Raw genomic sequence first — 22,701 nt, 5'->3', positions numbered from 1 at the left:
AAGACGCTTTTTATTGCAAGAAATGTTTTTTGCATTACCACATTTTGAGTGCTATAATTTTTCCATATTTTGGTCCACAGAGTCATATGAGGTCTTGTTTCTTGCGGGACGAGTTGACGTTTTTATTGGTAACATTTTCGGGCACGTGACATTTTTTGATCGCCTTTTATTCCGATTTTTGTGAGGCAGAATGACCAAAAACCAGCTATTCATGAATTTCTTTTGGGGGGGAGCGCTTATTCCGTTCCGCGTTTGGTAAAATGGATAAAGCAGTTTTATTCTTCGGGTCAGTACCATTACAGCGATACCTCATTTATATCTTCTTTTATGTTTTGGCGCTTTTATACGATAAAAACTATTTTATAGAAAAAATAATTATTTTTGCATCGCTTTATTCTGAGGACTATAACTTTTTTATTTTTTTGCTGATGATGCTGTATTGCAGCTCATTTTTTGTGGGACAAGATGACGTTTTCAGCGGTACCATGGTTATTTATTTTTGTCTTTTTGATCGCATGTTATTTCACTTTTTGTTCGGCGGTATGATAATAAAGCGTTTTTTGCCTCGTTTTTTTTTTTTTTTTTTTTTTACGGTGTTCACTGCAGGGGTGAACTAGTGGGACAGCTTTATAGGTCGAGTCATTACGGACGCGGCGATACTAAATATGTGTACTTTTATTGTTTTCTTTATTTTTATTTACCTAAAGGAATGTATTTATTGGAACAATTTTTTTTTATTATTATTATTTATTTAGGAATTATTTATTTATTTTTTTTGCACGTGTAATATATATTTTTTTTTCATTTTTACTTTGCCCCAGGGGGGACATCCCAGTAAAGTGACAGATCGCCGATCTGACATTTTGCTGTGCACTGTGTCAGATCGGCGACCACACAGCACAGCAGGGAGGCTTCCCGGCGCCTGCTCTGAGCAGGCGCTGTGAAGCCACCTCCCTGCAGGACCCGGATGCAGCCCCGTGGCCATTTTGGATCCGGGGACTGCAGGGAGGAGACGCTAGGTACAATGTGAGCACATCGCCTTGTACCGAACATCTCAGGGAAGCTTCCCTATACCGCTGGCTCACTGCGATCATGTTTGATCGCAGTGTGCCGGGGGTTAATGTGCCGGGGGCAGTCCGTGACCACTCCTGGCACATAGTGCCGGATGTCAGCTGCGATAGTCAGCTGACACCTGGCCGCGGTCGGCCGCGCTCCCCCCGTGAGCGCGGCCGATCGTGCTGGACGTACTATTCCGTCCTTGGGAAGTAGGGCCCATCCCACATGGACGGAATAGTACGTCTGATGACAGAAAGTGGTTAATTAGAGCTGGATCATTCACACGTCCGTTTTTGACACATATGTTTTATCTTTGCTTTTCACTGACAGAACACGTACTCATTATAAGCTAGGCAACTGTTCACATCCATATTTTATTTTGTGTTTGTCCACAAAAACATGACAAAGACGTACATTTTTGATCCGAGTCACAAATCTAAATTACCCATACAAGTCTATGGGTGAGTGAAAATCACAGACCAGCACATGGATGGCATCAGTGTATAACGTGTACTGCCTGTGATTAATATTGTAATTTATAGGAAAAGATTTGTAAGTTACTTTTTTTTTACATATATGTAAATCACTGACGGTAAAAACTCACCAAACTCTGATGAAATTAGAATCCAAAATTCTGATTAAACTCGGACCGTTCTTAGCGCATCAAAAAAATTAATGGTGTCTGAGAAAAGCCTTATCTTACACTTTAACTTTCTGGGTCTGAACCAAGAAGAGGTAAGTCTGAGCTTGATTAACACAGAGCAAAATTCCTATATTTAATACTCACATATACAGCTCTGGCAAAAATTTAGAGACCACTTTCAAATGTTCAGTTTATCTGATTTTTCTTTTTATAGGTACATTTTTGAGTAAAATGTAAATTGTTCAGTTAGTCTATAAACTTCTGACATGTTTCCGAATTTCCAAGCAATACATGACAAAGAAAAATGGTCAAAATTAAAAACAGACAAACAGTGCTTTCAGACCTCAAATAATGCAAAGAAAACAAGTTCATAATAATTTAGAAACAACAATACTAATATTTTAACTCAGGAAGAGTTAAGAAATCAATATTTTGTGGAATAACCATGATTTTTAATCACAGCTTTCATGAGTCTTGGCATGCTTTCCACCAGTTTTTCACACTGTTTCTGGTGCAAAAATTTTATTCTTCTTTGTTTGATGGCTTGTGACTATCCATCATCCTCTTGATTATATTCCAGAAGTTTTCAATGGGGTTCATGTCTGGAGATTGGTGTGCCCATGACAGGGTTTTGATGTGGTGGTCTCTTAATTTTTGCCAGAGCTGTACTTGCCAAATTGTTACTTTATTCCTTAATTTCTAGACGTAACAGAGAAATCAAATAATTAAATTCTTTAAAATGATGGTCTACATTTTTAGTTTAAAAGTTTACCAGTTTTAGCTACAGTGCTCATCTAAATATTTAAATATAGGCTAAAAATTGGATGATATTTTTGTCTCTCCGCGACTTGTCTCCAATCTAATCCACGTTCCCTAGCTAAAGTCAAACTTACATGAGATGATGTTCCCATATCTGTTCTTGTTACGGTTTTCATCCTCTTTTGCAGTATCCCAGGATGCAGTCTGACCCTCAGGTAAGGCCTGGAAAATATAATTCATGACAAATATCACAGATACATAAAATGTATTAATTCATGGATCTCATTCTTTTAATGTAACCACAGGCAAGCTGAATTTTCACCCAAGACCTCATATCTACAGTGGGTATGGAAAGTATTCAGACCTCTTTACATTTTTCACTCGTTTCATTGCAGCCATTTGGTAAATTCAAAAAAGTTCATTTTTTAACATTAATGTACACTATGCACCCCTTCGTGACTGAAAAAAAAAAACAGAACTGTAGAAATTTTTGCAAATATAATAAAAAACAAAAACTGAAATATCACATGGTCATAAACATTCAGACCTTTTGCTCAGGCACACATATTTGTCACATGCTGTCCATTTCCTTGTGATCCTCTTTGAGATGGTTCTATTTCTTCATTGGAATCCAGCTGTGTTTAAATAAACTGATAGGACTTGATTTGGAAAGGCACACACCTGTCTATATAAGACCTCACAGTGCATGTCAGACCAAATGAGAATCATGAGGTCAAAGGAACTGGCCAAGGAGCTCAAAGACAGAATTGTGGTAAGGCACAGATCTCGCCAAAGTTACAACAGAATTTATGCAGTACTCAAGGTTCCTAAGAGCACAGTGACCTCCATAATCCTTAAATGGAAGAAGTTTGGGACTACCAGAAGTCTTCCTAGACCTTGCCGTCCAGCCAAACTGAGCAATCGTGGGAGAAGAGCCTTGGTGAGAGAGTTAAAGAAGAACCCAAAGATCACAGTGGCTGAGCTCCAGAGATACAGTAGGGAGATGGGAGAAAGTTCCACAAAGTCAACTATCACTGCGGCACTCCACCAGTCGGGCCTGAGTGGCCCGACAGAAGCCTCTCCTCAGTGCAAGACATATGAAAGCCCGCATAGAGTTTGCTAAAAAAACACCCCAGACTATGAGAAATAAGATTCTCTGGTCTGATGAGATGAAGATAGACCTTTCTGGTGATAATTCAAAATGGTATGTGTGGAGAAAACCAGGCAGTGCTCATCACCAGCCCAATACAATCCAAATAGTGAAACATGGTGGTGGCAGCATCATGTTATGAGGGTGTTTTTCAGCTGCAGGGACAGGATGACTGGTGGTCATAGAAGGAAACATGAATGTGGCCAAGTACAGAGATATCCTGGATAAAAATCTCTTCCACAGTGCTCTGGACCTCAGACATGGCTGAAGGTTCACCTTCCAACAAGACAATGACTCTAAGCACACAGCTAAAATAATAAAGAAGTGGCTTCAGAACAACTCTGTGACCATTCTTGACTGGCCCAGCCAGAGCCCTGACCTAAACCCAATTGAGCATCTCTGGAGAGACCTGAAAATGGCTGTCCACCAAAGTTCACCATCCAACCTGAGGGAAATGGAGAGGATCTGCAAGGTAGAATGGCAGAGGATTCCCTAATCCAGGTGTGAAAAACTTGCATTATTCTCAAGAAGACTCATGGCTGTACTAGCTCAAAAGGGTGCTTCTACTCAATACTGAGCAAAGGGTCTGAATACTTATGACCATGTGATATTTCAGTTTCTTTTTTAATAAATTTGTAAAAATTACTACATTTCTGTGTTTTTTCAGTCAAGATGGGGTGCAGAGTGTACATTAAAGAAAAAAAATGAACTTTTTTAATTTACCAAATGGCTGCAATGAAACAAAGAGTGAAAAATTTAAAGGGGTATGAATACTTTCTGTACCCATTGTATATCAAGCTTTTGGAAGTTTCTTACACCATCTTCCTGTATGGAATATTATCTGAAGTAGTTCCCTTCTCTTTTATTTTAGAAACTAAACAGGGAAAATCAAAATGTGTCCTTTAACTATTGTTATCAGGTACAGTGCTGGGATACCTTATACAGTAACCCTATAACACGACGGTATCTGTAGATGCACTATCATTTATGGAAATTCCTTTTTTTTACCTAATTTATGGCCTATTGTTCCTTTCAAGATCTTTTACTTTTTTCTTCAATTTTTTTTAGCCAGGTTTTCTTATTATGGAGTTTGGCAAAGCTAAATTTTTTACCATGTCATTGTCAACTTAAAAGTAAGGGCAATTGTATCTGCTGTACTTGTCACAGACATATAGTGGGTACGGAAAGTATTCAGACCCCTTTAAATTTTTCACTTTTTGTTTCAAATCAAGTCCTATCAGTGTAATTAAACACAGCTGGACTCCAATGAAGGAGTAGAACCATCTCAAGGAGGATCACAAGGAAATGGACAGCATGTGACTTAAATATGAGTGTCTGATCAAAGTGTCTGAATACTTATAACCGTGTGATATTTCAGTTTTTCTTTTTTTAATAAATATGCAAAAATTTCTACATTCCTGTTTTTTCAGTCAAGATGGGGTGGAGAGTGTACATTAATGAGAAAAAATGAACTTTTTTTTAACTTACCAAATGGCTGCAATGAAACAAAGAGTGAAAAATTTAAAGAGGTCTGAATACTCTCCGTACCCACTGTATACAGTGACATGTAAAAGTTTGGGCAACCCTTGTTAAAATTTCTGTTATTGTGAACTGTTAAGCAAGTTGAAGATGAAATGATCTCTAAAAGGCTTAAAGTTAAAGATGACACATTTCCTTTTTATTTTAGGCAAAAAATAAAAAAATAAAAATATATGTATTTTCATTCTTTTACATTTTATAAATTACAATAAAGAAGATGGTCTAATTCACATGTTTGGGCACCCTTGGAGATTTGTGTGCTCAGACAAATATGACCAAGGTTTTAAACCTTAAAGTAGATGTTCACTACTGGGACAACTTCTTTGCATACCCCTCACTTGGCCTCAATAAAATAATAAAGCCTATACTTGCTCTTGTGGTGGCCCTGTTCCTGTGGTATCCGTACTTGCGCTCCATGGGGCTCTCGTGTGGTGTTTTGACAGCTCCCATTCAGCGCTGGTGTTACTGTCCCCGCCTCCTGTCGAATTGAGTAGGAAGAGGAATTCCAAGATCAGCTGCAGCCTGAATTTCCTCTTCATGTTTGATTTGTCCGAAGGCGGGGACATTGACACCAGAGCTGATTGGGTGCTGGTGTCATGGGACACAACACTGCAGCAGAGCCCTGGGGACAGTGAGTGCTGACACCTTGGGCATGGCGCCAGCACAGGAGTCGAGTATAAGCTTTATTATTTTACTAGATTGTGGCCCGATTCTAACACATCGGGTATTCTAGAATATGCATGTCCCCGTAGTATATGGACAATGATGATTCCAGAATTCGCGGCAGACTGTGCCCATCGCTGATTGGTCGAGGCAACCTTTATGACATCATCATCGCCATGCTGTGCCCGTCGCTGATTGGTCAAGGCAACCTTTATGACATCATCGTCGCCATGGCAACCATTATGACATCTACGTCGATACTGTGCCCGTTGCTGATTGGTCGAGGCGAATTCGCGGCAGACTGTGCCGATCGCTGATTGGTCGAGGCAACCTTTATGACATCATCATTGCCATGCTGTGCCCATCGCTGATTGGTCGAGGCCTGGCGGCCTCGACCAATCAGAGACGCGGGATTTCCATTATGACATCTACGTCGATACTGTGCCCGTCGCTGATTGGTCGAGGCCGCCTGGGCCTCGACCAATCAGAGATGCGGGATTTCCAGGACAGACAGACAGACAGAAAAGCCCTTAGACAATTATATATATAGATGAGGGCCAAACATTTTGATCAAGAACAGGTAGTCCTAGTTGTGAACAACCTCTTTAATCTGCATGTTAGGGTTATGACTTGTTCACTATCATCATTAAGAAAGGCTAGGTGATGCAAATTTCCCAGCTATATAAAAACCCAGCCTCCTCTAACCTTGTATCAAAAAATAGCAGCCATGGGTTATTCTAAGCAGCTGCCTAGCACTCTAAAAATAAAAATGGTAGAGGCCAACAAAACAGGAGAAGACTATAAGAAGAAAACAAAGCATGTTCAAGTTGCCCTGTCCTTCAAGTTTAAAATGTAATTAAGAAATGGCAGTTAACAGGAACAGTGGAGGTCAAGATAAGGTCTGGAAGACCAAGCAAAATTTCAGTGAGAGCTGCTCATAGGATTGCAAGAGAGGCAAATCAGAACCTTTGCTTGACTGCAAATGACCTTCAGAAAGATTTAGCAGACTCTGGAGTTGTGGTACATTGTTCTATTGTTCAGAGACACCTGCTCAAATCTGGCTTTCATGAAAGAGTCATCACTAGAAAACCTCTCTTGTGTCCTCACCATAAAATTCAGCATCAAAAGTATGCAAAAAAACATATAAACAAGGCTGGTGCATTTTGGAAACAAGTCCTGTGGACTGATGAGATTAAACTAGAACTTTTTGACCACAATATTCAAAGGTATGTGTGGACAAAAAGGGGCACAGAATTTCAGAAAAAGAACATCTCACCAATAGTGTTGAGCATTCCGATACTGCAAGTATCGGGTATCGGCCGATACTTGCTGTATCGGAATTCCGATACCGATATCCGATATTTTTGTGATATCGGGTATCGGTATCGAAACAACATTAATGTAAAAATGTGTAAAAGAGAGAATTAAAATAAAAAATATTGCTATACTCACCTCTCCGACGCAGCCTGCACCTTACCGAGGGAAGCGGCAGCGTTCTTTGTTTAAAATTCGCGCTTTTCTTTCCTTTACGTGAGTCCCGGCTTGTGATTGGTTGCGTGCCGCCCATGTGACCGGGACGCAACCAATCACAGCAAGCCGTGACGTAATTTCAGGTCCTTCAGGATTTTAAAATTACGTTCCGGCGTTGTGATTGGTTGCGTCGCAGTCACATGGGAGACGCAACCAATCACAGCAAGCCGTGACGTAATTTCAGGTCCTTAAGGATTTTAAAATTACGTCCCGGCTTTGTGATTGGTTGCGTCGCAGTCACATGGGAGACGCAACCAATCACAAGCCGTGACGTCACGGGAGGCTGGACACGCGCGCATTTTAAAATGGGCGCGTGTCCAGCCTCCCGTGACGTCCCGGCTTGTGATTGGTTGCGCCGCGATCAACCAATCACAAGCCGGGAGGCTGGACACGCGCCCATTTTAAAATTTTAAAATGCGTGCGTGTCCAGCCTCCCGGCTTGTGATTGGTTGACCGCGGCGCAACCAATCACAAGCCGGGACGTCACGGGAGGCTGGACACGCGCCCATTTTAAAAAGCGCGCGTGTCCAGCCTCCCGTGACGTCACGGCTTGTGATTGGTTAATGGCGGCCATGTTGCCGGGACGCGGACCAATCACAGCAAGCCGTGACGTAATTTCGTCACGGCTTGCTGTGATTGGTCCGCGTCCCGGCAACATGGCGCCGTGACCAATCATAAGCCGGGACGTCACTGGAGGCTGGACACGCGCGCTTTTTAAAATGGGCGCGTGTCCAGCCTCCCGTGACGTCCCGGCTTGTGATTGGTTAATGGCGGCCATGTTGCCGGGACGCGGACCAATCACAGCAAGCCGTGACGTAATTTCGTCACGGCTTGCTGTGATTGGTCCGCGTCCCGGCAACATGGCCGCCCTGACCAATCACAAGCCGGGACTTCACGTAACCAAGTAAAAGCGCGAATTTTAAACAAACAACGCTGCCGGTTCCCTCGCTGAGGTCCAGGCTGCGTCGGAGAGGTGAGTATAGCGATATTTTTTATTTTAATTCTTTCTTTTACACATTTATATGGATCCCAGGGCCTGAAGGAGAGTTTCCTCTCCTTCAGACCCTGGGAACCATCAGGAATACCGTCCGATACTTGAGTCCCATTGACTTGTATTGGTATCGGGTATCGGTATCGGATTGGATCCGATACTTTGCCGGTATCGGCCGATACTTTCCGATACCGATACTTTCAAGTATCGGACGGTATCGCTCAACAACACTACTCACCAACCATTAGGCATGTGGGTGGATCAATCAAGCTTTTGGGTTGTGTTACAGCCAAATGGCATGGGGAACATTTCATGAGTAGAGGGAAGAATGGATTCAATGAAATTTCAACAAATTCTTGAAGCAAACAGAACACCATCTGTCAAGTTGAAAAGAGGATGCCATTGACAAATGGATAATGATTCTAAACACACATCAAAATCCACAACAGACTGCCTCAAAAGGTGCAATCTGAAGATTTTACAATGGCCCTCACAGTCCCCTGATCTGAACATCATTGAAAATGTGTGGTTAGATATCAAAATAGCAGTGCATGCAAGACGACCCAGGAATCTCACAGAACTGGAAGATTTTTGCAAGGAAGAAAATCCCTCAAACAAGAATTGAAAGACTCTTGTCTGGCTACAAAAAGCATTTACATGCTGTGATACTGTACTTTTAAAAGGGAGTGCTACTAGGTACTAGTTATGCAGGGTACCTAAACAATTGCATCGGCCCATTTAAAAATGTAAAATATGAATATTTACATATGTATATTTTGCCTAAAATACAAAGGAAATGTGTCATCTTTAACTTTAGGCCTTTTAGAGATCATTTCATCTTCAACTTGCTTAACTGTTCACCATAACAGTAATTTTGACCAGGGATGCCCAAAATTTTACATGCCACTGTAGTTGCCCATAATTTGCTTGCCCCAGTTTTGCCTTCAAATCTTAAAGGCATTTCTTTAAAATACAAGTTTAAGATAAAAGTATGATATCATACACATGGTATGACCATATATACCAATGCCTCCACAGTCCTTGTGGTGAAGTGAAATAGAAAAAAGAAACAGATGTAAGAGTCCTTAGTGCAGAGCAGAGCACTCTTACTCCATCATTTTCAAAGGACAGAGAAAGTGTCATGTAGCGGTCTCACCTTGGTTAGTTCTGCAGATGTCAGACACAGCTCTGTTGCAGGGTGTAAATATATGTTCAACTTTTGCTAGCTCCCTATGGCCAGTTGGATGGATTTAAAAATCAACAACAAGGGAATAGTGCTGCTGCAAAACAGCAGGCACCGCTAACGTGTCAGAAATAAAGAATATTTCTTAGTATTGAAACCATAAATGATACGGCAAATAAGGCAATATTCTTCTGCATTGAAATTATATCTTTCTCAAGCCAAAAATGCTAATAGAGATGAGCAGATCTTTTGAAATTCAAATTGATGACTTTGCTGAATTTTCCCAAAAATTCTCAATACTGAAAAGCTTGTAATTGCGCGAAAAATATACATGGAATAGAGAAATTAACCTGCTGACCATAAGAGGCTATACCCTACAGGAAAGAAAGAGGACCCTGCTGAACATAAGAGATTACACTCTTTACGAGAGAGAGGATCCTGATGGCCACAAAAGATTACACTCTATAGAAGAGAGAGGACCCTGCTGAACATAAGAGATTATACTCTATAGTAGAGAGAGAGGACTCTGCTGAACATAAGAGAATACACTCTATAGGAGAGAGAGGACCCTGCTGAACATAACAGATTACACTCTATAGTAGAGAGAGAGGACTCTGCTGAACATAAGAGATTACACACTATAGGAGAGAGAGAGGACCCTGCTGAACATAAGAGAATACACCCTATAGGGGAGAGAGAGGACCCTGCTGAACATAAGAGAATACACTCTATAGGAGAGAGAGAGGACCCTGCTGAACATAAGAGAATACACCCTATAGGAGAGAGAGAGGACCCTGCTGAACATAAGAGAATACACCCTATAGGAGAGAGAGAGGACCCTGCTGAACATAAGAGAATACACTCTATAGGAGAGAGAGAGGACCCTGCTGAACATAAGAGATTACACACTATAGGAGAGAGAGAGGACCCTGCTGACCATAAGAGAATACACTCTATAGGAGAGAGAGAGGACCCTGCTGAACATAAGAGAATACACTCTATAGTAGAGAGAGAGGACCGTGCTGAACATAAGAGATTACACACTATAGGAGAGAGAGAGGACCCTGCTGACCATAAGAGAATACACTCTATAGGAGAGAGAGAGGACCCTGCTGAACATAAGAGAATACACTCTATAGGAGAGAGAGAGGACCCTGCTGAACATAAGAGATTACACTCTATAGTAGAGAGAGAGGACTCTGCTGACCATAAGAGAATACACTCTATAGGAGAGAGAGAGGACCCTGCTGAACATAAGAGATTACACTCTATAGGAGAGAGAGAGGACCCTGCTGAACATAAGAGATTACACTCTATAGTAGAGAGAGAGGACTCTGCTGAACATAAGAGATTACACTCTATAGGAGAGAGAGAGAGGACCCTGCTGAACATAAGAGATTACACTCTATAGTAGAGAGAGAGGACCCTGCTGAACATAAGAGATTACACTCTATAGGAGAGAGAGAGGACCCTGCTGAACATAAGAGATTACACTCTATAGGAGAGAGGACTCTGCTGAACATAAGAGATTACACTCTATAGTAGAGAGAGAGGACCCTGCTGAACATAAAAGATTACACTCTATAGTAGAGAGAGAGGACCCTGCTGACCATAAGAGAATACACTCTATAGGAGAGAGAGAGGATCCTGCTGAACATAAGAGATTACACTCTATAGTAGAGAGAGAGGACCCTGCTGAACATAAGAGATTACACTCTATAGTAGAGAGAGAGGACCCTGCTGACCATAAGAGAATACACTCTATAGGAGAGAGAGAGGATCCTGCTGAACATAAGAGATTACACTCTATAGTAGAGAGAGAAAACACTGCTGACCATAAGAGCTTACAGGAGAGAGAGATAGAGAGCACCCTACTGATCATAAGAGCTTTACACTCTACAAGATATGTAGTGAAGACTGAGAAACAATAAAGTGCAATAGGATATTAGCCGATGAGTAAAAACAGTAGGGTGAAGAAGATGCTCACTTGGTACTGTTGTGTAATACACAACAGATGGGATTCAAAATTGTCAGCTGCTGTGGTAAAGTTCTTTTTCTCTCTTCTATAGTGTATAAACTCTTATGACCAGAAGAGAGATAGATAGGACCTCACTGATCATAAGTGCTTACACTCTATAGGTGAGGGAGATAAAGAGAGGACCTCACTGATCATAATTGCTTACACTCTATAGGTTAGGGAGATAAAGAGAGGACCTCACTGATCATAAGTGCTTACACTCTAAAGGTGAGAGAGATAAAGAGAGGACCCCATTGATCATAACTGCTTATGCAGCGCCCCCACTGCCGCAGGGCCGAGGGGTACCCGGTACCGGGCCTCTGAGTCTCTGCTCTGGGGTTGTCACGGTGGCTAGACCCGGTCCGTGACCCTGCTGAGGGGCGTACAATAATAGATGTGGATGATGGTGGTGGTGCGGTGCAGTAAATAACGAGGACACCAGGTTGCAGTCTCTTTACCTCTTTACTGAAGGCTTCTGAGTCCTCAATCCGGGACACGGTTAACAGGGCTGCGCAAGTCCGGCCGGTCCGATGGCACCTCCAGAGTTCCCTTTGCAGGTGGAAATCTGTGCCTACCTTCCTGCGCTTGTGTTGTGGTCCTCCCCTGCTGTGCTTACGGGATAGTACCCCACAACTGTTGTGTCTGTTTCTCGTGTTCCCTCACAACTCGTTCCTGATGTTCTCCCTCTACGTCCCCCTGATCTTACGGTTAGGACGCACCCGTATGATGGGAGGCTCGGAGCTCTTCCGGGACTCTTGCGTCGCCCCACTCCTGTTGTTACCCCCCTGTGTCTTCCTGGGTCTGGGTGAGACAGCCCGCCTGTAACTGACTGTCCTGCCGTAGGTTTGAAGTTTGGCTTGGAGCTCTATACTTCCTCGGCGTTCCGGCCACCGGTTATGCGCCTCAATAGGATGTTGCCTCGTCTTACAGCACGACTCCTACTGGTATTCTCCTTGTGCGTTGATCTAGTTTCTCACTTAGCACAATAAATCTCGCTTCTTATCCTTTCTTGGGGTACCGCCGCTATATCGTGCAGGCGCGGTCCCGTAACGTTCTCTTTGGTTGCTAGGCCTCTGTCAGGATCCCACCCCTGACAGGAACCCCTCCGAATCTTCCCCTACAACACCCTCTGCCACAAGGTGTTGCCTGGTTCCAACCCAGTCAGCTTTCTCTCTAACTTCCTGCCTAACCCCCAGTTTTACCAGACTGTGAGGAGTGGCCTAATAAATAGAACCCTTAGCTCCCCCTGGAGGCCAGACTGTGAAATGTATTGGTGTCTGTGATACCTGGTCAGATGAACTCCTTCAGTGCCATCAGACGTACCATAGCCCCCCTTAGCGGCGGAGCCACAGTACTGCAACGACCAGGACTCTGGGGCGCTGCACTTAAGGTACCTTCACACGAAGCGACGCTGCAGCGATAGCGACAACGATGCCGATCGCTGCAGCGTCGCTGTTTGATCGCTGGAGAGCTGTCACACAGACCGCTCTCCAGCGACCAACGATGCCGAGGTCCCCGGGTAACCAGGGTAAACATCGGGTTGCTAAGCGCAGGGCCGCGCTTAGTAACCCGATGTTTACCCTGGTTACCAGCGTAAAAGTAAAAAAAACAAACAGTACATGCTCACCTGCGCGTCCCCCAGCGTCTGCTTCCTGACACTGACTGAGCTCCGGCCCTAACAGCACAGCGGTGACGTCACCGCTGTGCTTTCACTTTCACTTTAGGGCCGGCGCTCAGTAAGTGTCAGGAAGCAGACGCTGGGGGACGCGCAGGTGAGCATGTACTGTTTGTTTTTTTTACTTTTACGCTGGTAACCAGGGTAAACATCGGGTTACTAAGCGCGGCCCTGCGCTTGGTAACCCGATGTTTACCCTGGTTACCAGTGTAAAACATCGCTGGTATCGTTGCTTTTGCTTTCAAACACAACGATACACAGCGATCGGACGACCAAATAAAGTTCTGGACTTTACTCAGCGACCAGCGACATCACAGCAGGATCCTGATCGCTGCTGCGTGTCAAACGAAACGATATCGCTAGCCAGGACGCTGCAACGTCACGGATCGCTAGCGATGTCGTTTCGTGTGAAGGTACCTTTACACACTATAGGTGAGAGAGATAAAGAGAGGACCTCACTGATCATAAGTGCTTACACTCTATAGGTGAGAGAGATAAAGAGAGGACCTCACTGATCATAAGTGCTTACACTCTATAGGTGAGAGAGATAAAGAGAGGACCCCACTGATCATAAGTGCTTACACTCTATAGATGAGAGAGATAAAGAGAGGACCCCACTGATCATAAGTGCTTACACTCTATAGGTGAGAGAAAGAGAGGACCTCACTGATCATAAGAGCTTACACTCTATAGGTGAGAGGTAAAGAGAGGACCTCACTGATCATAAGAGCTCTTCAGGTGTGAGAGAGAGAGAGAGAGAGAGAGGATCCCACTGATCATAGCAGCTCTACAGGTGAGAGAGAGAGAGGACCCCACTGACCATGAAAGGTTACAAACTACGGGAGAGACTTACCTAGTGACTCTGGAGATGGAAACAACTCTACTGTACACACTGTGCTTCACTGGGAACCTCCGATCTGTGATGGTCCAGTTACTGACCACCATTGTTGAAGGCATGATAGGCAGCTAGATGTCATAGCTGCAGGGCATTATGGGAAAGCCGGCGTGGCAACGCAAAATTAAATTAGCCTGCTACTTGATGCACCAGCAGTGTGGGAAATAGTGCCAAGCAAGTTTTTTTTTGTAAACCGCCAATTGAATCTCAAAGAGTAAAAAAAAAAAATTTCAGAAATTCGTCTAGAACTCAATACTCCGCGTATTATTCCACTCAACTGTACTAATAAATATTCAGTGTTTCGGGCTTCCATGTTATTAATCCACATTGCTACCACTATACTCCTTTTGGATGGCACAACACTGTTAATGGAATGTGCCACTGACTGCGGCGCCCCACCCACCACTCATCTTGTTTGGCTTTCCCTCTCCCTTCCCCTCTCTGTCAGACTAAGGTAGCCTGGCCCAGTTTAAATTGGCCAATAAAATCCCATTGGGCTAGGTTCCACCCCCCCACACACACTTTTTACCTGGTATATATTTGCTGCAGCAACTTGTCTCCTCCTCTTCCCTTTTGGGTCCTGGAGGTGCTCGTCTGCACTGTCCGGTTAAGAGTGAGTGATGTATGATCCCCTTATTGAACTGCTGCATGCCAGGGTGTCGCAGGAGGGTGAGCATTGGCTGCATGCCCTGATTTCAGGGCTTAATACCCATCTTCCCTCCCCTGCTGCCACAATAACAGGAGGTTGGCGATCCGTAAGGTGTTCCTGCCCTCCGGTTCATCTCAGCCCCAGCCCTATTACTTCTACTTCTCTGCCTGCTGGGTGCTCACACAAGCGCTGTGCAGACAAGGTATCTCCACCCACTATAGCTCCACCTACCCCTCTGCTCCTTTTTAGCTGTCTGTTGGGTGCTTACACGCACACTGAGAAGACAAATTATGAATTAGCTCCACCCACTCTCTCCACTCTGTTCCTCTAGTTGCTGGGTTGCTGCCACTATACACGTGCCAAGTAGAGATTGTAGCCCACTGTTTTCCCCCCATTCTCTCTCCACATGGCATCCTAAGCATGTACGGTGCCATTAGGGAGATGCTGGCAGTAATCCCATGGCAGCCACTACAGAATCCCCTACAGCCCCCCTACAGAGAGCAGATGGGTTCCAGAGGCATTACCTCTACTTCTGCAGAGGACACTCCTGAACCAATGCCAATACATACACAGTTGCCAACTAGCGTGCTAACCCTGCTTGCAGGTGCTGTACCCAGCATGACTGATGTTAATAAAGATGATGCTGGGAACGCTGCAGCCCCTGCTGTGCCCCAGGTGGCCTTTTCTGTTTTGGCTACTGCCATATCTAATGAAGCTGAATCATATAGGTGTAGACGCTGTGGTTCCAGCTCTTCCTCATCAGGGTCAACCCATCATCATCATAGTCATGGATACCGCTCCTCACACCAACGTAGCAAGCGTTCCACACATGCGCGTCGAAGGTCCAGATCTCACAGGAGGGGTCCCAGGTCCCAGTCCTCCATATGGCGCTCTCTATCATCATCGGAGTCTTCGAGCACATAGGCGAGTTCTGATTACCGGCCTTGTTCTCGTGGAGAGCAGGGCCACCATCAGGGCTTACTACCCTTACTTTATGTTATGGGGCCTGGTGAGCAAAAGCAAGGAGGATGGGCTCGGACTTGGTGAGATATGCTGGCAGCATGTCACACTCACTCCGGGCCCACCACTTTGATTCTGCTTACAGAGAACTAGGGCAGGGACGTCACTAGTCAGCTACATTTGGGGCCTGAGCCCTGGATCAAAAGCGTGATGCTCTGAACCTCCCGAGGGAACGTTCTTCCAGAGCAGCCAGACACAGCAGTGCTGCCTTTCCTGACTCCTCTTGTCACCACCGCTGTGCCTGCCTGTCGGCCTGCCCGTTGGTCACTTACATGGTCCACTGCGGTCTGTCCTTCCGCTGCTGGTTATGGTCCCTCTGGCTTCTCTCCTGGCTCCCGGTGCTCTGTCACTGCTCGGTCCCGCCGTGTATCTACTCTTAAAGGGCACCCACACATTTTCTCTGTAATTTATGCTTTTGGATGCCTTAACTCACTAAACCCCGGCAGCCAATCTGGGTGAATCATTGGGCATTTCTGGACCTCCTCTAAGGGGAGGTGCCTGGTTATTCACTTGCTACTCGCTCTGTAGCCCTGGCCTGCGCCTGTCGCTTTGTGCACTCACGCCCTTACTGCTATCCGTATACATTTTCGCTGCTCTGCCTGCAACCGCACGCTCATGCCTTTGTAACCTCACCTATGTTCTATATACCAGTACTCAGCCCTGGATGCATAATCTTCTTCCCGTGTTTCACCTTTTCTTTTCAGTTGCCTCCGCTTCAGTCTTCCTGTGGTTCCGTCCTGACGTCTGCTCATGGTGTCCATCCCGCTCCCCTCTGTGTCCTAGTATCTGTGTTCCCGGCTCCTGCACCTCTGGATCCCTCACTCTCCCGTGGCTCCATTCAGTCCCAGCTCCTGCTCACTGCTTGAGCCGCCCCGCTTGGTATCAGCTACCGTGGTTCTAGTGACCTCTGGGCTTGCTCCTGACGATCCCTCTATAGGGGTCGGTCTCCACTAGGTCAACTCACCCGGGCGGTAGGTCTGTTCCACGGTCCAGAGGGTCCACTCTTAGGCTATGTGCACACGATGCGGATTTGCTGCAGATCCGCAGAGGTTTCGCACAGAAACGCTGCAGATCCGCACTGTGATTTACAGTACCATGTAAATCAATGGGGAAAAAAAAAAGTTGTGCAGATGGTGCAGAAATATCAGTGCGGAATTGCTGCGGATTTCAAAGAAATGCATGTCACTTCTTTTGTGCGGATCTGCAGCGGTTCTGCACCCCTCCATGATAGTAATCCGCAGTGGCAAAAACTGCAGAAAATCCGCACAAAATCTGCATCAATTCTGCAGTAAATCCACACAAAATCCGCATAAAAACCACGGCCACTGCCAGGAGATGCGGATTTTGTGCAGAAAATTCTGCACCTCTTTTCCTACGTGTGCACATAGCCTTAGCATTTGCCTTCCTGCGGCGTCACACCTCTCCTGCACCCGGGAGCACAACACATAGAAGTAACTGTCCCTGCAAGTGTTTGTGCTCCACGCAGGAGAGGAGCTGCACAAGAGCCAGGAGCAGTGGCACTACTGCACTTTCTGCTCTGCCCTGGCTGCTGCTGCACTCACTGCTCAGCTACAGCTGCTGCAATCTTCAGACAGTGCAGACTTCACCCTCTCCCTGAACTTCCTATGGAGCAGACTGCTGCCTCCAGGATGAAGAAGCCTCCCCTGCTGCCCACAGGTTTGTTCCTTCAACAGGATGAAGGACACTAATCCCCCTGCCCCCTATTCAGCACTATTGCTTTTAACCAACCACACAGCAATTATTACAACTCTCCCTCCTGCCTTTCCAGCACTTTTAGTAGTCCGCAAACAGGAGGGGGAGGGGAGCAGTCTGCTGTGCACAGAGCTGCACAATGGAGAACTTAGTGGGGGTCTTGTGCCCCCTCAACGCATTGCAAGAGACTGAGGATGCATGATGCCCAATCCTCTACACAGTGTACATGTGTATAATATATGCACAGTACATGTAATGTGTATGTCTACTAAATGTGTTATTTGTGTAATGCATGTTTGTGGCTGTGTATTTGTGCACTACAATTCCTATGTGTGTGCATTTGTGTATATATAAGGCCGGCGTCACACTAGGCGTAAGACAATACGGTCCGTTTTTTACGGCCGTAATACGCAGAAATGTTCCCAAAATATAGGTGGATTAAGAGAATAATAAAATATTAAAACACCCTGTGTCTTTATTTCATTAAAGTACTTCGTAATAATGTGTGTGTGTTTTATTAACCATCTCATACTATTGGATTAAGGCTACGTTCACATTTGCAGTCGGCGCCGCAGCGTCGCCGCATGCGTCATGCGCCCCTATATTTAACATGGGGGCGCATGGACATGCGTCGCACTTGCGTTTTGCGCCGCATGCGTCCCTGCGGCGCCCGCGTCCGGGCGCAGAGGACGCAGCAAGTTGCATTTTTGCTGCGTCCAAAATCAATGAAAAAAAGGACGCATGCGGCGCAAAACGCAGCGTTGTGCATGCGTTTTGCTGTGTTTTTGTTTGCGTTGTGCGTTGTGGCGCCGACGCTGCGGCGCACAACGCAAATGTGAACGTAGCCTAATAATGGATAGGTGTCATAATTGACGCCTCTCCATTATTAATCTGGCTTAATGTCACCTTACAATAGCAAGGTGACATTATCCCTTCATTACCCCATTTCCCACCGCTACATGGGAGTGGGAAGAGAGTGGCCAAGTGCCAGAATTGGCGCATCTTCCAGATGTGCCTTTTCTGGGGTGGCTGGGGGCAGATGTTTGTAGCCAGGGGGGCCAATAACCATGGACCCTCTCTAGGCTATTAATATCTGCCCTCAGTCACTGGCTTTACCACTCTGGCGGAGAAAATTGTGCGGGAGCCCACGCCAATTTTTTCCGCGATTTAACCCTTTATTTTAGCAGCTACAGCGCCCAAATTTTGCACATACACACTACTAACATTAGTAGTGTCGAATATGCAAAAAAAAAGGGATATGAGATGGTTTACTGTATGTAAACCATGTCTCATATCATGTCGGGTTTGTGAAGGAGAAATGAAAAGCCGGCAATTGAATTACCGGCTTTTCGATAGAACACCGGTGCGTATTTCTCGCAAGTCACACTGCTGGTCCGTGTGGAATCCGTATTTTTCTCGCCCCCATAGACTTTCATTGGCATATTTTTTGCGCAATACGCTGACAAACGCAGCATGCTGCGATTTTCTACGGCCGTACAATACCGTATATTATGGATGCGTAATATACGGCTGATAGGAGCTGGGCCATAGAGAATCATTGGGCCGTGTGTTATGCGTATTTTACGGACGTATTTTCTGCGCTCATACGTCTGTAAAACTCGCTAGTGTGACGCCGGCCTAAGGCATATATCTGAAATTGTGTGTATGAAATAGTCTATTGTATGGGTATGTGCACACATTAAGTATTTGCTGCAGACATTTTTGCACCAAAAACATGTCTTGTGGCAGGAAAAATGAAATATAAAATACGCACAGTTTTGAAAGAGGTGGTTGATATTGGGAGGGATATTTTGGGACTAGTAATACTAACATTACATGACTTGTGTTCCTATAAATTTGCTGAGCTTATAACCATGATGAGGTCAGACATGGAATGGTTTCCCATTTTTTTTCCCTTGAACTCCTACTAGTTTGGTTGGAGATAGTCTCTTGGGCTGTGTGGCAGGGAGCTTGGGACGGGATAGCGGTGGAGCAGACCAGATGCACCATAAATGCATGCATGTCCAATTTCGTGCAGGATAAGTTTGGTATGGTAATGAGGCATCGCCAGCTCTAAGGTGACAACTCATCTCTTCTAAGGTCAGATGGTGTCCACCTCACCGACATTAGATTGGATATTTTCTTGTCAGCTCTCCAAGATGGGACAGAACGAGCTTTGTGCCTGATGGGTGGGAGATGGAGTCCTGTGTAGGACTACCCAGGATCCTCCTTGGCTGTTATCAACGAAGGAAGCACCAGAATTTTGCAACTAAGTAGGATTACTTGCCTGTAGATGTTTCAGGCTTTTGTCTACTGGTCTTTTTGTTAAGTTTCAAGTGTTTCCTTTTATTTATATATTTCTATTAAAAAAATTAAAGCTGTGACCAAGCTTCACCCATCAATTCTTTGTGCTTGCCTCGTTATTGTTGGATTGGATATTTCAGGAGGGGCAAGGAGAAGGGGATCACTGGGGTTGTTTGGTGGGTTGCCCCTCTCATCCATTCACTCATCTTGCTGGGCTTTTCCTCTCTCTCCCCCTCTGTCAGACTAAGGTGACCTGGCCCAGTTTAAATTGGCCAATGAAAGACTGTTGAGCTAAGTTCAACCGCCCCTTTTTTAACTGGTATATATTTGCTCCAGTAGCTTGTCTCATCCTCTTCCCCTTTGAGTCCTGGAGGTGCTCGTTCCACCCTCCCTCCCCTTTTTTGCGTGTATGTTAATACTTGTTGCATTTTAGAAATTTAAGTCACAGCAGTTGTTATTATTGAATGTTACGACTTAGGCTACTTTCACACTAGCGTTTTTTTCAATACGTCGCAATGCGTCGTTTTGGCAAAAAAACGCATCCTGCAAAAGTGCTTGCAGGATGCGTTTTTTTTCCCATTGACTAACATTAGCGACGCATTTGTGACACATTGACACACGTCGCAACCGCCGTGCGACGGTTGCGCCGTGTTGTGGTGGACCGTCGGATGCAAAAAACGTTGCTTGTAACGTTTTTTGCGGCCGACGGACCGCCATTTCCGACCGCGCATGCGCGGCCGGAACTCCGCCCTCACCTCCCTGCACCTCCCCGCACCTCACTATGGGGCAGCGGATGCGCTGGAAAAATGCATCCGCTGCCCCCGTTGTGCGGCGCAGAGAACGCTAGCGTCGGTAACCTCGGCCCGACGCACTGCGATGGGCCGAGCCCGACGCTAGAGTGAAAGAAGCCTAAGGCTACTTTCACACATCAGTTTTCTTGTTTCAGGCACAATCCGTCAAGTTTTGAAAAAAAACGGATCTGTTTTTTTTTACGCCGGATCCGTTTTTTTCTCATAGAGTTGTATTAGCTGTATTAGTTGTTATAAAATCTTTCTACGCAATCCCTGCAGATTTGTACTGCAGAGCCAGGTTAATTCCATATGTGCCCCTATACAGCATCATGTTAAGGAGAGGAATAACTGTAACACAACTTCGAATAGAGCACCGATGCGGTTGATGCATTTCATCTGAATATAAGTCAGAGGTTGTAAAGAGCCATAATTCGGTCTCCTGTTTAAAGCCCTGCTTTGAAGTTGACTTGGCATGAACTCATTTTTGGAATTCTGTTTCTTTTTTTTTTTTTAAAGTCCTTAATTTTCAACTAAAATTTAATTTCATTTGTCCTGTAACTATGCAATCAACCTACTTTGCAGTATATTGAAGTGATATTCTTTAAGTTTATCAATTTAGTTTGCAGTCAAATTTTCATTTCATTTCACAAGCACCCCTGGCCTTTATGAAACATCTTTGTTATTTTTACCACTTCTCTTTCATCTTCTCCATAAAACTATATAAGAACTATGAAAGAAAGGATCGTTAAGGTTGGTCCCTATTTTTTTTTATATATCAGCACGTACTGGATGTCTATGTTTTGTGCACTTAGACACCACAATTCAGAAAGGTAATGATGCTCACTGAGCAGCATGATCCTAAAACTAGTTGTCTGCATACAGATTTGTTAGATATTCGTTTTTGCCATTGTCCTCTATCCACTGGTAATTATGCCATTATTTTTTTTAACCTACTATTACCGCCTTCTTTTCTTCTTTCTCTCTCTTCTCCTTTTTGATATACTTTTTCATGTCGCCTTTTCACTTCCAGCCTAGCTGGCTGTAAAGTGGTTAACAGGTACCATAGACAAGCAAAGAGAACGAGGCTTTGCTGAACGTTTGGTGCTTATTGAAGCTGGATCTTTTATATAGGGATAGACAGGTAATGAGCGGTTAATTGGGAACACCGCTTTGATCAGAGGTCTATTTGCCTTTAAAGGATCCAGCATCCTAATAGCAGTTAATCTCCCAGCAGAGACGCCGTGAGCAGTTACAGCTCATTTCCATCCCACTTCAAAGCAGCCAAGGGGAAAACAGACAGTATTATCAAACAGCAGGGTCTTAGAGGGGGGCTTTTGTCATCTCGTACTTTATAAATATGTCATTGGAATTTTCTCATCTCCGATGTCTCTTTTGTAATTTTTTTTATTCCACACTTTACTTTTGGTTCATTTTCAGCAAAATATCACTTGGTACCTTCTGAACAGGAAATCAGATTCCAGTCTTAGCAAACCTACTGTTCCACAAATAGACATATTTAATGTGCTCAAACCTGAGATTGCTCTTATTTGGCTAATAACTATCGCCTCTGACTCCCACACACAAATACTCAGATTGGCCAAGCATTAATATGCTATGGGGAGAGCATAGTAAAGCCCCAATACACATTTGACTAATGATGGAGGAACCCACTAATATCTGTGAGATCAGTTGGGGTAAAATAAAATGTGAGGCCTCCTGACTTTCCCCCAACCCATGATATCGGGGGAGAGAAGAATTCAGCATGTCCAAATTTAGACCCCGTATTCTTCTCCATGAAATAAGCCATGGCCATAGATGTCTGGCACTGGCTCTCTCATAGAGAACGCGACAATGCTTGGTTGAGACAAGAGCTTCTATGTATTGGGGAATCAGGCAAGATACTGTAGCTGTTGGCTGCACAATTGACAGAACCATTGTTCAACCAACAACTAGCTACTGTGTATGGCAGCAGTTTATCTCTCCTGAAAATAAAGGATCCCTTGATAGCCCCATCTTTATCTCCCCAAACATCATCTGACTGGGAAGAGTTGGGAGGCCACATACACAGTAGATGGCAGGTCAATCCAGCCAAAATTGGTGGGTTCGGCAGATTATAATCTAAG

At 44.7% G+C, this 22,701-nt stretch overlaps 1 protein-coding gene across 8 annotated transcripts in view; it reads right to left on the bottom strand.

Moving 5' to 3' along the window:
* PTPRT (protein tyrosine phosphatase receptor type T) overlaps positions 1 to 22,701 on the bottom strand; it is a 469,258-nt gene that overhangs the window by 65,023 nt on the left and 381,534 nt on the right. For all 8 annotated transcript variants that reach the window (XM_077251539.1, XM_077251545.1, XM_077251540.1 and 5 more), the window contains one exon: positions 2,593 to 2,680. In XM_077251539.1, coding sequence (XP_077107654.1) covers positions 2,593 to 2,680 — 88 coding nt within the window. The remainder of the gene's footprint in view (positions 1 to 2,592; positions 2,681 to 22,701) is intronic.

This window comes from Ranitomeya variabilis, chromosome 4, assembly GCF_051348905.1.
Source record: "Ranitomeya variabilis isolate aRanVar5 chromosome 4, aRanVar5.hap1, whole genome shotgun sequence".
Classification (NCBI taxonomy): domain Eukaryota; kingdom Metazoa; phylum Chordata; class Amphibia; order Anura; family Dendrobatidae; genus Ranitomeya; species Ranitomeya variabilis.
Note: the sequence above shows the minus strand (reverse complement) of the source record. Positions and strands in the feature narration are given on the sequence as shown.